The sequence below is a fragment of the Metopolophium dirhodum genome, chromosome 5, assembly GCF_019925205.1.
Source record: "Metopolophium dirhodum isolate CAU chromosome 5, ASM1992520v1, whole genome shotgun sequence".
Lineage (NCBI taxonomy): Eukaryota > Metazoa > Arthropoda > Insecta > Hemiptera > Aphididae > Metopolophium > Metopolophium dirhodum.
Window position 1 is genome coordinate 31067699 of NC_083564.1, and position 13101 is coordinate 31080799.

A 13101-nucleotide genomic window follows, 5' to 3' on the forward strand; every position below is an offset into this window, starting at 1 on the left:
TTTTTTCCGATATTGTTAATGATTTTGTTTTTGGTTTCAGTTTTTAAACGGTTTATACCGGTTTCTAAAATCGGTTTCAAGGCCTGGACTATTTACGTTCAATCTTAGTTTATTAATTTTTTTTTGAATTACCGGATCGAGCATTTGAATCACCTGTTGTGTAAAGTAAGCTTTCCAAAATGTCAAAATACGAAGATTTTCAATAAAAATACCGTTTTTTAAATTATATTTTCGGTTTCGGTTTTATAATGATTTATACCCGTTTCAGGCCCTGCACTTTTAACGGAGAGAAAAAGGAAATTGTAAATAAGAGGGGGCTTAAAAGTTTTTGTGACAGTGAGTAAAAGGAAACTGAGAAAAAAGAGGCGCCAAAATGTGTGAACCTAGGGCGCTAAAATCGTAAATACGCCTCTGCATGCACCATGCAATCGACTTCCTCTAATCCTTATAAATATCGATGAGCTTATTACCTATTACCTATGGGCTATAACTTATAAGTACTGCATTATATTGCCGTTTTCGCACATAAACTCCGAACAATGGACATCAATCGCATCTATGGTATAGACTAATAATCTTACCTTTAAATTGTATAAGAGATTGTTCTCTCATGTTGATATTGCTTTAAGAATATTATTATACACTCCAGTATTAGTAACTTTTCAACTGAGATATCGTTTTCAGCCCAAGAGTCATAAAATCATACTTAAGGTCAAACATAGGCGAATAAAGACTGCTTGCAATAGCAACTATGAACATAAAGGCTAATGTCACTACAACAATAAACTATAATGGTGTCATTCAAAAATTAGCTCAAGACCGTGTACGACGAAAAATATAAAAGTATTTTTTTTAAATATTTTTTGTTGAAGTATAGGTTATTGAAGTATAGGTATTAATGATTATTTTCAATATATTTATATTTATTATCTATAAAATATAATCAATATTAAATGTATATTTCTCTAGGGGAGGAGGGCGCTAGTAAAATGTTGCCTCAGGACGCTTAATTTATAAATGCACCACTGGAGTTGAGTATTTCCGTACTTATATAAATAATTGGTGTAAAAAGGATGCATATAAAAAAATCTAATTTTGCATTTTTTTGAGAAAACAATTTTAAAATAAATTCTAATATTAACAATTACTGCAAATATTATGTAGAAAAATAAAGTAACCATAGTTTGTTTTAGGGGGCTAAAATCCCGCTATTTATAGATTTCGAGAGGACTCATAGGTCACCCTCAATAATACCCCCAGCCGATTTCCGCCTAGGTATATACTGTACACTAAAGGCGGCATGGGGGGTCATGAGGGGGTTGTTGCCTCCCCCCCAACAATTAGAGCCAATTGCCGCCTATTTTATACACACTCGCATAAATAGGTTTAATATATAATGGTACCTATATACTAACATGTTACCTACGGTCGTACAATAGATTTATGTGCGAGTGTGTGTGTCGTATATTATAATATAATACGCTCGTATATCCGGCACTGTTGACAAGTATTATTCTTTTGTGAGCGCGTGTAACGAATTTATCGTGTTATTTTTGGCGATCAAAGTATAATATAATATATCGTCACGTCAACCCGCGCTGCAGATCCAGAAGAACGCGGAGATGTATATTATGCCACATGCACACATACAGCAGAGAGACACACAACACACACATAGGGATGGTTATAGCTGAGGTACTTATTATATGATATTGTATTTTATATCGGGCGGCGCGATGGCTGCAATGCTACTGACGAAAAGGAAACCATCACGTGTCCCAGGCAGTATAATATAATATGACGTGTATTATCACATATTCTTCGAAACAAACGACACGTGGTGGAATCGTATAATAATCGTAATGATAATAATAACAATAATTAAAATTGTAACAAGACTGTAAAGGATATGGTACCGGAGTGGCGGAGTATATCCGGTATGCGCGTACGACAAATCGTGTTAAGCAATGCGTAATACACATACGCGCTATTTATATTTTATAATATATAGATATACATTATACATGGATAATAATAATATTATAATATATTATGCGTGTATATTGTGATCGTTTTCTGATCGCGTTTGAAGAATAGATATGGGTCATTACGCGCTACACGATCGCTTTAGGATATTTTAAGCCGCAATAAATTAATATAGTGCGATAATATATTTTACTGTCGTCTATATTTATAAAACAGACGAGTTGTAAATTGTAATGGAAACATTTTTTTAAAGGCGTAACGATAAATCTATGATCATCTGCATATATACATATTATTCTTCAAATTTTCCCTTCTAGGTACTAGAACATGACTGATATATACGACACTAAAATAATAATGCGCGATGATTTATTTACTTTATTAATATTTTAATATTATGTTAATAAATTCAATATATTGTGCGTAATATACTTGACTGTAACGATTTTAACAAAATCAAAACTACACGAGCAACGCAATCAAATCAAATATAAAACCAATTATACCTAGCTGCGTAATCTGTATAAAAAAATCTTACCTCCTTTTCATATAGGTAAGATATGTATAAACTCTGTAAAGCCTTTAAAGGTTTAAGCTTAACTACGGAACAACCCCGTTTTTGACATGATTATTTTTTTAACAAACGTGGACGCGACGCGTAAAAATGTAACACCCATAAATCTTGTTTACTGGATTCCTTCGTATTTCAGCGATCAATCGATTTCGGTAGGTGCATTTTCCTGTACCTAACCATTTAATAGTTTATTAAAACATTGGATTACAAAATTAAAAATAATTTACCACCCAACTAACATAAATAAGTAGGTAGGACGGGATCGATTTTTGGAGTGCTATACGAGTTCCTAGTTTATAATTTAGTTGGCATTGGCATACCTATACACAAGGGGTTTTTTCGGGTTAATGTCAACAGCTTTTGATTTCAAGGGCATGTTAAGGTTTTGCTTTGGGAAGGGGGATATGATTTTATCCAGTAGCTCCACCTTTAAAGAGGCCTTAAGTTCGGACTACAAAAACGTTTGCATATTATTAATCCCCCCCCCCCCCCAGTAATAATTTTGTGCATTAGTATGTACTATCCCCCGTCTAAGTAAAAATAGTTGGAGTAAGCAAAGAAAAAAGAAAAATAGTAGAGGAGCTCCGCCCGCCCCCCCCCCCCCCCCTATTCGAGCACTGCTGATCGCAATGTAATTTCCAAAATATTTAGATTAATTTTAAGCTATTTACACCACAATCCTCTTAACACCATTTTAAAAGTTCTAATTTAATAAATAAGATTGGCTAACATGCTATCTCAGCTCAGTTTTTCATCATACCTACTGAATTGAATACATCCATTACAGCAACCTATTCAATGAAAATGTACACTTGAATCATACATGCAGGCATATAGCAGAACAACTTCATCAGTTTTATAATATTTAGATATTTATTTTAAGCAATAGGTACATTTAGTACATACTATCTATAGAGTATTGAAAGTGGACAAGGGAATAATTGCCTAAATACTATCCATAGTCCATACTTTAATTAATATTTCAAAAGCATTACAGTTCATATTACAGAATATATAATAGGTAATCATATAGGTAATTGTAGATAACTATTCATGCTCCGTGCAAGTATATAACATAACATTGTACTTGAAATATTTATATACCTCAGAAATTAATTTTGGAAATAATATACTAAGTATTCTTAATAATTATTATGCTACAATTGTTTAGGAGAAGATATTATTATGATTGAAAATACACGGTTAAAACAAAATCCACAGATAAAAAAGTTTATTAATGCAAAATGGTCATGGTTTGATGTAATTTCTGTTATTTGTAATTTTAACAGTAAATATACAAATAAATTAATGTTTTCCAACTAATTAGTTTTTTGATTTATTCATATGACGTATACCTAATAAATTATGAAAAACTTAACTATTAATAACTTTAAGTATTTATAAATAAAAAAAATAAAAAACATCTCATCTGATTGAGCATAACAAAAAACTAAAAATATTCAGTCCATATTTCATCAATGTAATACAAAAGGGGTTTCTAAAAATTATTTTATGAAGAAAACACCATATAAAAATAACTAAGTATTATAAGGTCAAACATTAACATTTAAAGAACTAGTCAATTTTATCTTTTCTTTTTGTAAACCTTAAAATATTTAAATCAATAAAATAATAATATAGAAAATAGATTACTTTTCTATCTTTATGCGACTATTTACAATGAATACTGTATTGTATTATTGTAGCAAAACACCGATCTGGGTAATAAACAAGTCACCTCCAAGTCACTGAAAACCTAAAAATAATTACATAATGAGTGAATTTCTGAAATAAAATATACCATATTATTATAAATTAGGTATATAGATACAACATACGTGAAGGAGGGGTGTTTGTAGCAAGCACTTCAGAACCATCATGCACGCTTATGTTGTTTGATGAACTTGCTTCCATGTAATTTGTGTCATTATAATTGAGAAAATCCCAAATTAGTATAGTGCCATCTCTTGAGCAACTAACAACTTGGAAGTCATCAAATTTTAGATCATACACTGCATCTGTGTGCATCTGCAAGATAAAAATTATTTAATTTCCTCAATGTTTCAATAATAAAAAAAAAATGGGTAAGTGGATGTCTCTCTGCTGTACAGTATGTTACAAGTGGGTCACTGTAATGGATGGTATTAAATTTGAATTCAATGACATAATATCATTGTATAAGAAAAATGATTATGAGCGAAAACGGTCAGTAAGCCTATGATATTACTAAGTATACTTTATATATTATAAACTATTTACATGGAACCTTGTTATAAATTCTCAATCATTAGCTAAAAATTTGAACGTTTTATACATTTTTAACTACAAAATAATAATTAAATTTTAAATTTGATACATTTTGTCAAAATGTGAACTTTAAATCCTTATAAAAAAATATTATGCCTATGTATTTTTTATATTATTCAACTGCTATTGTAACAATATATCAGGAGCCTTACATTCAATTTTAACGCTTTTTACCCAACAAATAAATTATTATTGATGTTTATAGAAAAAAAAACTAAAAAAAATCGAAAACTGACTATGTCCGTAAACAGCTTAAAAACAGTCAAAATATTTTCAAAACTTTTTGGTGTATAGAAAATGAAAAATATAAACATTTAGTAAAATTGTCATATATCTACAGTTATTCGTTTTTAACTAACAATAAAATAACAAAACCACTATATGAGAAATCGAGTGAATATCCAATATTGTAAAAATATTAACTTCAAACGCTCATAAAAATTTAATTTGACTTCCTTGTGAACATTTTTTTTTTAGGTATGAAAACATATGAAAAATCTTGTATAACATTTTCAAATCTTAGATTTAAAAAGATCAATTTTTATGAATTCTTGACTCAAAATAATTTGCTTATTTTCATGATTTTTCCGTATTTTGTCAAGATTTAAACTATAAATGCTTATAAAAATAACTGTGACTAAGGATTTTTAATATTTTTCAAATATCATTGTAACAATATAGTAGGAGCCTTGTGTTAAATTTTGAAGCTTTTTTACCCAACAAATAAAGTTTAATTGACATTAATAAAAAAAAAAGACTAATAAAATTGGAAACTAAAAATGTTCCTTAACAGTTCAAAACAAATCTAAATATTTTGAAAATTTTATCGTGTGTAGAAAATGCAAATATAAACAACCAGTGAACATTTCATGTATATGCGTTCATTTGTTTTAGAGTTACACCAAAAACCAAAATCAATTTTCTCGAAAACAGATTTTGCGTAAAAATTTTCGTTTTCCTTAATTTTTCTTTTTTTTCACAGCGCTTTTGAAAACTATTGAGAAATTTTTACTTTTGACCCCCCAAAGTCCAACTATATTCACTTTCCTATCAGAAAAGATACTGTTGAAGAAAATTCAAGCATTTATATTGTTCTAAAAGGTGATGACAGACCCAAAAATAAAAAAAAAAACACACATTTTAAAATCAACACATTTATTGCTCCGCTCAGAATCTAAAAATTAACACAGTATTATAAAAGTAGTTTCAGTTCTAGGTATACAATAATAAATCATTTAGATTTTTTTTGATATTTTATTGTGATGTGTAGCTAAAATTAATGTTTCATTTTGAAAATAAATATAAAACAATTGTATGTAAGTACATGCAACTTCACAAAGATCAATTAGTTGTCTCCGTCTTACAAACGCTTAACATACCAAATGTACGTTTAGGAATTCATGTTTAATGCCGTTAGCTTAAAAATAAGAGTGAATAGACCTATTATGAAACTTGATGGTAAGAACATTATCTGTGTTTTGTTGGAATTTTTTTTTACAATGATTAAGTTTTTAAGTGACATAGATAATGTAGATAACATAGATAATGTTCTTACCATCAAGTTTCATAAGTCTAGTTTTTAAGCTAACGGCATAAAACTTGAATTTCTGAGCGTAAATTTGATATGTTACGCGTTTGTAAGACGGAGACAACACATGCAGGTGTGGCGTCCTCTAGCAAAGAGGTATTTGCAAAGCAACTAATCTAACAAGTTTTATTAACTTACTCTCTTTCTAACTTTTTACTTCAAAACAAGCACACAACAATTACCTTAAGTGAACGTAGACATAAGCTAGATACTGGAACTCTGGGATCTAATGCTGCTTCTAAATTCCATACTTTAATTTTCCTTGAAATCATAAATTGTATAATATATTAAAATTACATAACTGACTTTGACTAACAAAATATGTTAAAGTCTTAAAATTATTGACTTAATTTTATAAAGCTGAATATGACATGATTATTATGATAAAAACTATTAATTATAAATAACTGTAATATGTAATAATAAACAAGAACAATTGATATATATATATATACTAAGAAGTAAGAAATAATTTATGGGATATACAAATTAAATATCTATTTATTTATCAAAATATAATATCTTACCCATCATATGCTCCACTGACAATTATTTTACTATTGAATCTAATGCATAGCACCAATTCATCGTAGTCATCCAGTATTCTTAAACAAATACCATATTCAATATCCCATAATCTAGTTATACAATAAAAAACAAAATTAATTTAATAATTATTTTTGTCATAAATTAGATCATACTTTAAAAAAGTGATATAAGTTATAAGTAGTACCTTATGGTTCTATCAGAACTTCCACTAACAATTAATCGTTCTTTATATTGAAGGCAGATAACACCGGATGTGTGACCAATAAGAGTGCGCACATAATCACAGCTTGATGTATTCCATACTTTAATACTACAATCTTCAGAAGCTGATACAATGTAAATGTCATCAAAATTTACTACATTTACTTCTGCTTGGTGACCATACAGAACACAACGCAAAGTAATTTCAAAGGGTGACCACATATTCCATACAGCTATTAAACAGTCCTATGTTAAAGAATAATAATAAATATGATGAATAAATTATTATATTTAAAATTGTTGAAATAAAAATGAAAGCATTAAAAAAAAATCAATAAAACTAACTTTTGAACAAGTGATTATCATATTATTCCTAAAATTTAAATGCAAGACCGCTTCAGTATGGTGAATCATAGTGTTCATCATTTCGCCAGTATGGATGTCCCATACACGAATTGTACTATCACTGGAACTGCTCACTATCACTTTGTCGTCATATTGCAAACATAGAACAGACCCTGTATGGCCATATAATACCTAAACAAAAGATTATTTGTGAAATATTTTGTTAAATTAAAAAGGCTAAAACTTTTATGCATCACCTTTATACATTTTAATGTTTGTTTATCCCATATTTTTATAGTATTATCACATAAGCCTGCAACAATTTTACTGTCATCATACTGTAAACAGTTTATACCTTTGTAATTTTCAGAATAACAATTTATCCTTTGTAAAAAAAAATGGCCAGTTGACCAATTCAATTTGATATCCTAAAATTAAAAATAATACACATTATTAATTAATTTTTCTTTAGTTTAATGTTTAAATGTATAATATTGTAGAGGTGGGTCATACTCGAAAATATGGTCTCAAACCGAACAATTTAGTGTTGATGACAAATTCAATTTTAATATTTCGTTTAACATCAAATCAAGCCCATACCACCTTGATTTTGTGAAGAACAAAAAGCCAAAATAATTATAAGCTAGTTAAATTATTACTTATAGTCTATAAGGTACAAATAATTTGATAACACAACAAATAATCACTGTACCAACAATAATATAATTTTAATTTTATTAAAATTAAAATTAAAGATAACAATATTGCAACTAGAATGAACATTTAACTCTGCACTTTGAAAATAATAAACAGGCATAGAATACAAGCGTATATTTTGTCGATAAAATAGACAAAAGAACAGAGAAAACATTTCTTGTTCATGTTAGATATAGTCAAATTTTTTTTAAAAGTTCTTTTAATTTGAACCAAATACCTAGTTCGGTTCAATTTTTTGAACTTTGAGCAGTTTGACTTTGACCCCCTTCTAGTATACCTTTTGTATTATAAATAGAAAATAAATATAATCACTTCATGCAATATCTACTTTCCTATCTACTACCTTAATTTAAAACTTACATAATTCCCTATTTGAATACTTGTTAGTTGTTGGGTGTTAATAATAATAGTTTAACTTACATAACAAATACCTCTACAAATTGACTATTACACATTTTCAAAAACTAAAACAATAATTTTTACTTTAAGTTTACAACTGAATTTTGGATTTAGGCAAACCGAAAAAATTACTTAAAATAATAATTATCAAAGCTTTATATTAACACAGTAATATTTTCAAATAATTAAATAAGTTATTCATGACAAACACTTTAATGTCCGTAAGTATTAGTCAAATTATGTGTCACAAGTTATGTTAAACTATGTAAATATAAGAAAAAAACTACATACTTCTATATCTTGTACAGTTTTAGGAATCAGAACACTGTAATCAAAATAATCAAGTTTTGAATGTTTTCTACGGCGTTTAACAGACTTTGTCTTAAAGCTTTGATTAAATAAGTACTGGATCCTGAAAAAGACAAAATACTATAATGTAAATGAAAAGATATTATGAACACCATTATGCAATTATGTGCAAGGGTAAATACAAATTAGTGTGACTTCCTCAACTATTATTCTTTACATACTATTGTACCCAGTCAATTTCAAGACTTCACTTTTGAAGTTTTGCCTTTATCTCACACTATAAATATTTAAATACTCAATAATGATGCTTACTAAATAATATGTGTTTAGGCCTTAAGGCAGAGGCGGTTCTAGGACTCAAATTTCGTACTGGCATAAATATAATTCATTTATAAGTAAGCTATAGGCCAACCTAGATTCCCTAACCACAATTTTTTTTTTTTGCACTACAGTTCAAATATAAATACCAAAAAAAATATAGATTTTCTTTATTCTATTATGCAAAATAGAATGTACTTTATGTTGAATATATTAAATAATTTTACAATATCTTTTAATACATTATTACATAATTCTTTTATCATTAAAGTACTAAAAAAAAAAAAATGATGTAGGTACTTATGTAAATAGTGACAATGATACGTATAACTGAAATTTAAAAAACAAAATAATTTTAACAAGTTGTAAATATTAATGAGTTTTTTTTATTCTTTCGACTAATAATTCTTTGACATGATATTATTGAACTTTTATAGGTGAACATCAAACAATTTGGTATGGGCAGTTAATCATCTTGCCTGTATGCTAGAACCGCCACTGGTTTAAGGCATACAACCGATGTAAACTTATGTACCTACAACTTACCATCCTCTTTTTTCAGCAAGTTCTTGAGGTAATGAATTGTAATGTATTGTATGATTGATTCGTTTACTGCTTTTTAACTCTAAGACTGGGATATTGAGTTGTGTATTCAGTATAATGGCACATGTGGGTGTGAAAGCTAGAGTTAAGCAATGGGCTAGACATATACAGTACTGATATTGTGTGAACAACATTAGACCCACAATTGTTAAAATATTAGTGTGTCCAATTTTTGATTCCAGTGAAATTGAAACATTACGACCACCACCGTCGATAATACCCTGTGCTAAAATAGCTCCAAATTTAACCACATCATCTCCATGCTCATCACTGATCACTTTAGCATATAGAGAACGGAAATATTTGCCTTCGAAACAAGAGCTCTCTGTGTGGTGAATGCAAATCATAGATGAAGCAATTAGTGCTCCTTGACGCACAAAATTTACCAAATCATTAATCAATGGTACTAATAAGCTAATGGCCTCTACATGTCCAGTACCAGCACAAGCAATACCAAGTGCCATAGCCGCACCATATCTAATGTAAGGGTTATAACTCTTTGTGAGTTTGCTGATGATTTGAAGACACAGCTCAGGTATCCTGAACAATAAAAATCCTAAACTTGTGACAGCTGCGGAACGTACATCATCACTAACATCAGAATTTGAAATATGCAACAATTTTTTAATTGCAGTCTCGCTTCCAGTTCCACAGTATGCCATGGATATTGTGTACATAGCAGAACAACGCAATATAGGATTTTTATCTTGTAGCAAAGAAGTAATTAATTGGTCAGCTTCTTGCAGTCGGTCATACATGAAAAATGATATTCCAACAGCTAAACCTCTCAACATTTGTTCATTCTGCGTTACCTGAGCAAATGCTACCATGTCTTGAAGAGCTTCGTCATTTTTTGTTCCCAACATAACCAAGCCCATAGCTAATCCGACAGCTTCACCAAACACATAGTTGTTTTGATACATATTGATTTTCAGTTGATCAAAAATATCTTTACGACATGTACCCATGGCGGACAGACCAATTCCTAAGCAGCATCCGTGTTTTACAATCTAAAATAAGAAATGGAATAATAAAATCATATGTTTTAAAGTTTAATTGGTTTTAATTTACTTTATTTTGTGCATCTTTGAGTTGTTTAAGAAGATAGTCATTAATAGCTGTACCGTGATTGGCAAAGATCAAACCTAAAGCATATAGACCACCGCCTTTACTATAACATAAACTTTCTGATGAATTATTTTTCTTGAGACACAAGTAGCTGTGTATTAGTTCAAGAGCATCTGTTTCGTTGCCTCTATGAATAACACCAAGTGAAACCATAGCAGAAAATATTTCCCAAGTTGTCCAGTTGGCTAATTTCAGATTGTACCTAAAACATGTAATAGTAAATTGTTTAAATATTAAAAATATTATGTTATACTAAAAAATTAAACAATTTACCTTAAAAAATGATCACTTGTCGTACCACTATTTATAAAACCATTAGAGATCATGGTAGCCGTATAACAGATATTTGTGTAAGCTGAATCTCTTGTGTGATTTAAAATATACATGTTTGTGTGATTATTTCTAGTTAAAAACTGTAAATTTTTCTCTATACTCAATTTTCCACTTAACACTTTGGTAAGCTTTTGTATCATTTCTTGGTGGTATTTATCATTAGACCCAACAGATTCAATAGAGTGTACCTTAGTATTATGTTCAATTGCAGTAACTTTGCTTGACACAACAGTTATAGTTTTAGTAGTACGAGTACTAGAAGGAACTTTTTGCCATAAAGATTTAAGAACACTAAACAAAAACCGTTGAGATGCCAATTCAAATAAATCTATTGCTATCTGATATGCCATTAAGCAACATTTTTTATCACTTTTTTTAATAAGATTTTTGAGAAGTTGAGCTACTGATTTTGGGTCATTTAAAGATATGAAACATTGGCTTAAACTTATAAAGTCATTTTGTTTTCGGTAAAGATTGGCAAGACTTAGAAGCACTGTAGTACGAAAACTACGATTTTCAAAAGTACTCATTGTCACCTGCTTAGCGTAAGACAACATTTCATTAATGTTGTCTCCTGATTTGATACATTTGTTGAACATATCCATACGCTTTGTTCTCAAGGCCAATTTCAATCCAAGTTTGTAATTTTTGTCGTCTAAACACTTTCGAAAAATACAACTGAAAACGTCTTCCAAACGCACATCCATGAACAGCAATGGAGCTGTGTCTTCAGCACCTTTCATAGAGACTTTTGCGTAGTGGTCCAGACACTTGGCGATTATTTTCTGTGTGTATTCATCACAAGCATCCATATTGATCATATCGCTGGCAGCTAAGGCGTATCGCAGGGAATTAGGCAATGAGTCGACATGCAAGTATACTTTACTTGTAAACAAGGCAGCCAGACTCCGTTTTGCCAAAATCTTGTCCTTGTGGATAAATATGTCAGGTTGGATCTGAATGGCACACGAGAAGTCGTGCCAAAACTCATTCAGGACACTGTCCAACGTGTGGTTCCCAAAAAATATCAACTTCGACGTCAACTCCTCCAGCAAAACCACCACGTCCTCCAACGACGTTACACTCATGTCGCTGGTCGGTAGTGACAGTGATCGATCTACGGAAACAGTTCAAGTGCCGCAAGTAAACACTGAAATTAAATTGGTGCGAACGTAAAAAGATCATGTTTCCGGTCGACGAGTGATTGCCGCGAACTTACTACGATGTATTTTTATAATATAGATTGATAATATCGATTACAATCAAAAGGTCTACAAACTGAATACCTACCTACTTAGACACCACTACCGCGGTCTCAGAAGATAAACTCCATAATTTATCATTTGGTTCCGTTCATACTCCATTAATTATAGTTATTTTATTGATTTCGGTGTCGGTTTTGCTTAGATCATATATTATGATCCAAGCGGTTTTGAAACAGCATGATATTATGTTTGTATTTTTAATTTTAGTGATCGCCGAAACTCGATAGGTATAATTTACATTCTACAACTGGTGGTTAAGGATTTAGGATATTCTCGCTGGACTCAGTCGATAATAATATCCGGTAGTCGATAATTTAGAGTTTGGAAATTTGCGAGTTGCATCATACGACATACAGCAAGGGTGACACCTATTTGCTAAAATAAATATTTTTAATTTGAAACGAGACCGTTTTTTAACAGTGATGTCTTATCATTTTGTGTTATCAGCGAACAAGTAGCACACAAGCAACACCCACGGA

At 30.1% G+C, this 13101-nt stretch overlaps 1 protein-coding gene across 1 annotated transcript; it reads right to left on the reverse strand.

Moving 5' to 3' along the window:
• Positions 1-3774: 3774 nt before the first annotated feature.
• Positions 3775-13091, reverse strand: LOC132944363 (26S proteasome non-ATPase regulatory subunit 1-like). The gene is made up of 11 exons (XM_061013668.1): positions 11298-13091; positions 10968-11226; positions 9840-10906; positions 8958-9078; positions 7808-7978; positions 7551-7742; positions 7189-7451; positions 6983-7093; positions 6638-6716; positions 4399-4588; positions 3775-4316 (listed from the first exon to the last, which is right to left on the reverse strand). The coding sequence occupies exons 1-11, from the start codon at positions 12443-12445 to the stop codon at positions 4306-4308; spliced, it is 3612 nt and encodes a 1203-aa protein (XP_060869651.1). The 5' UTR covers positions 12446-13091; the 3' UTR covers positions 3775-4305.
• Between the last annotated feature and the right edge of the window lie 10 nt (positions 13092-13101).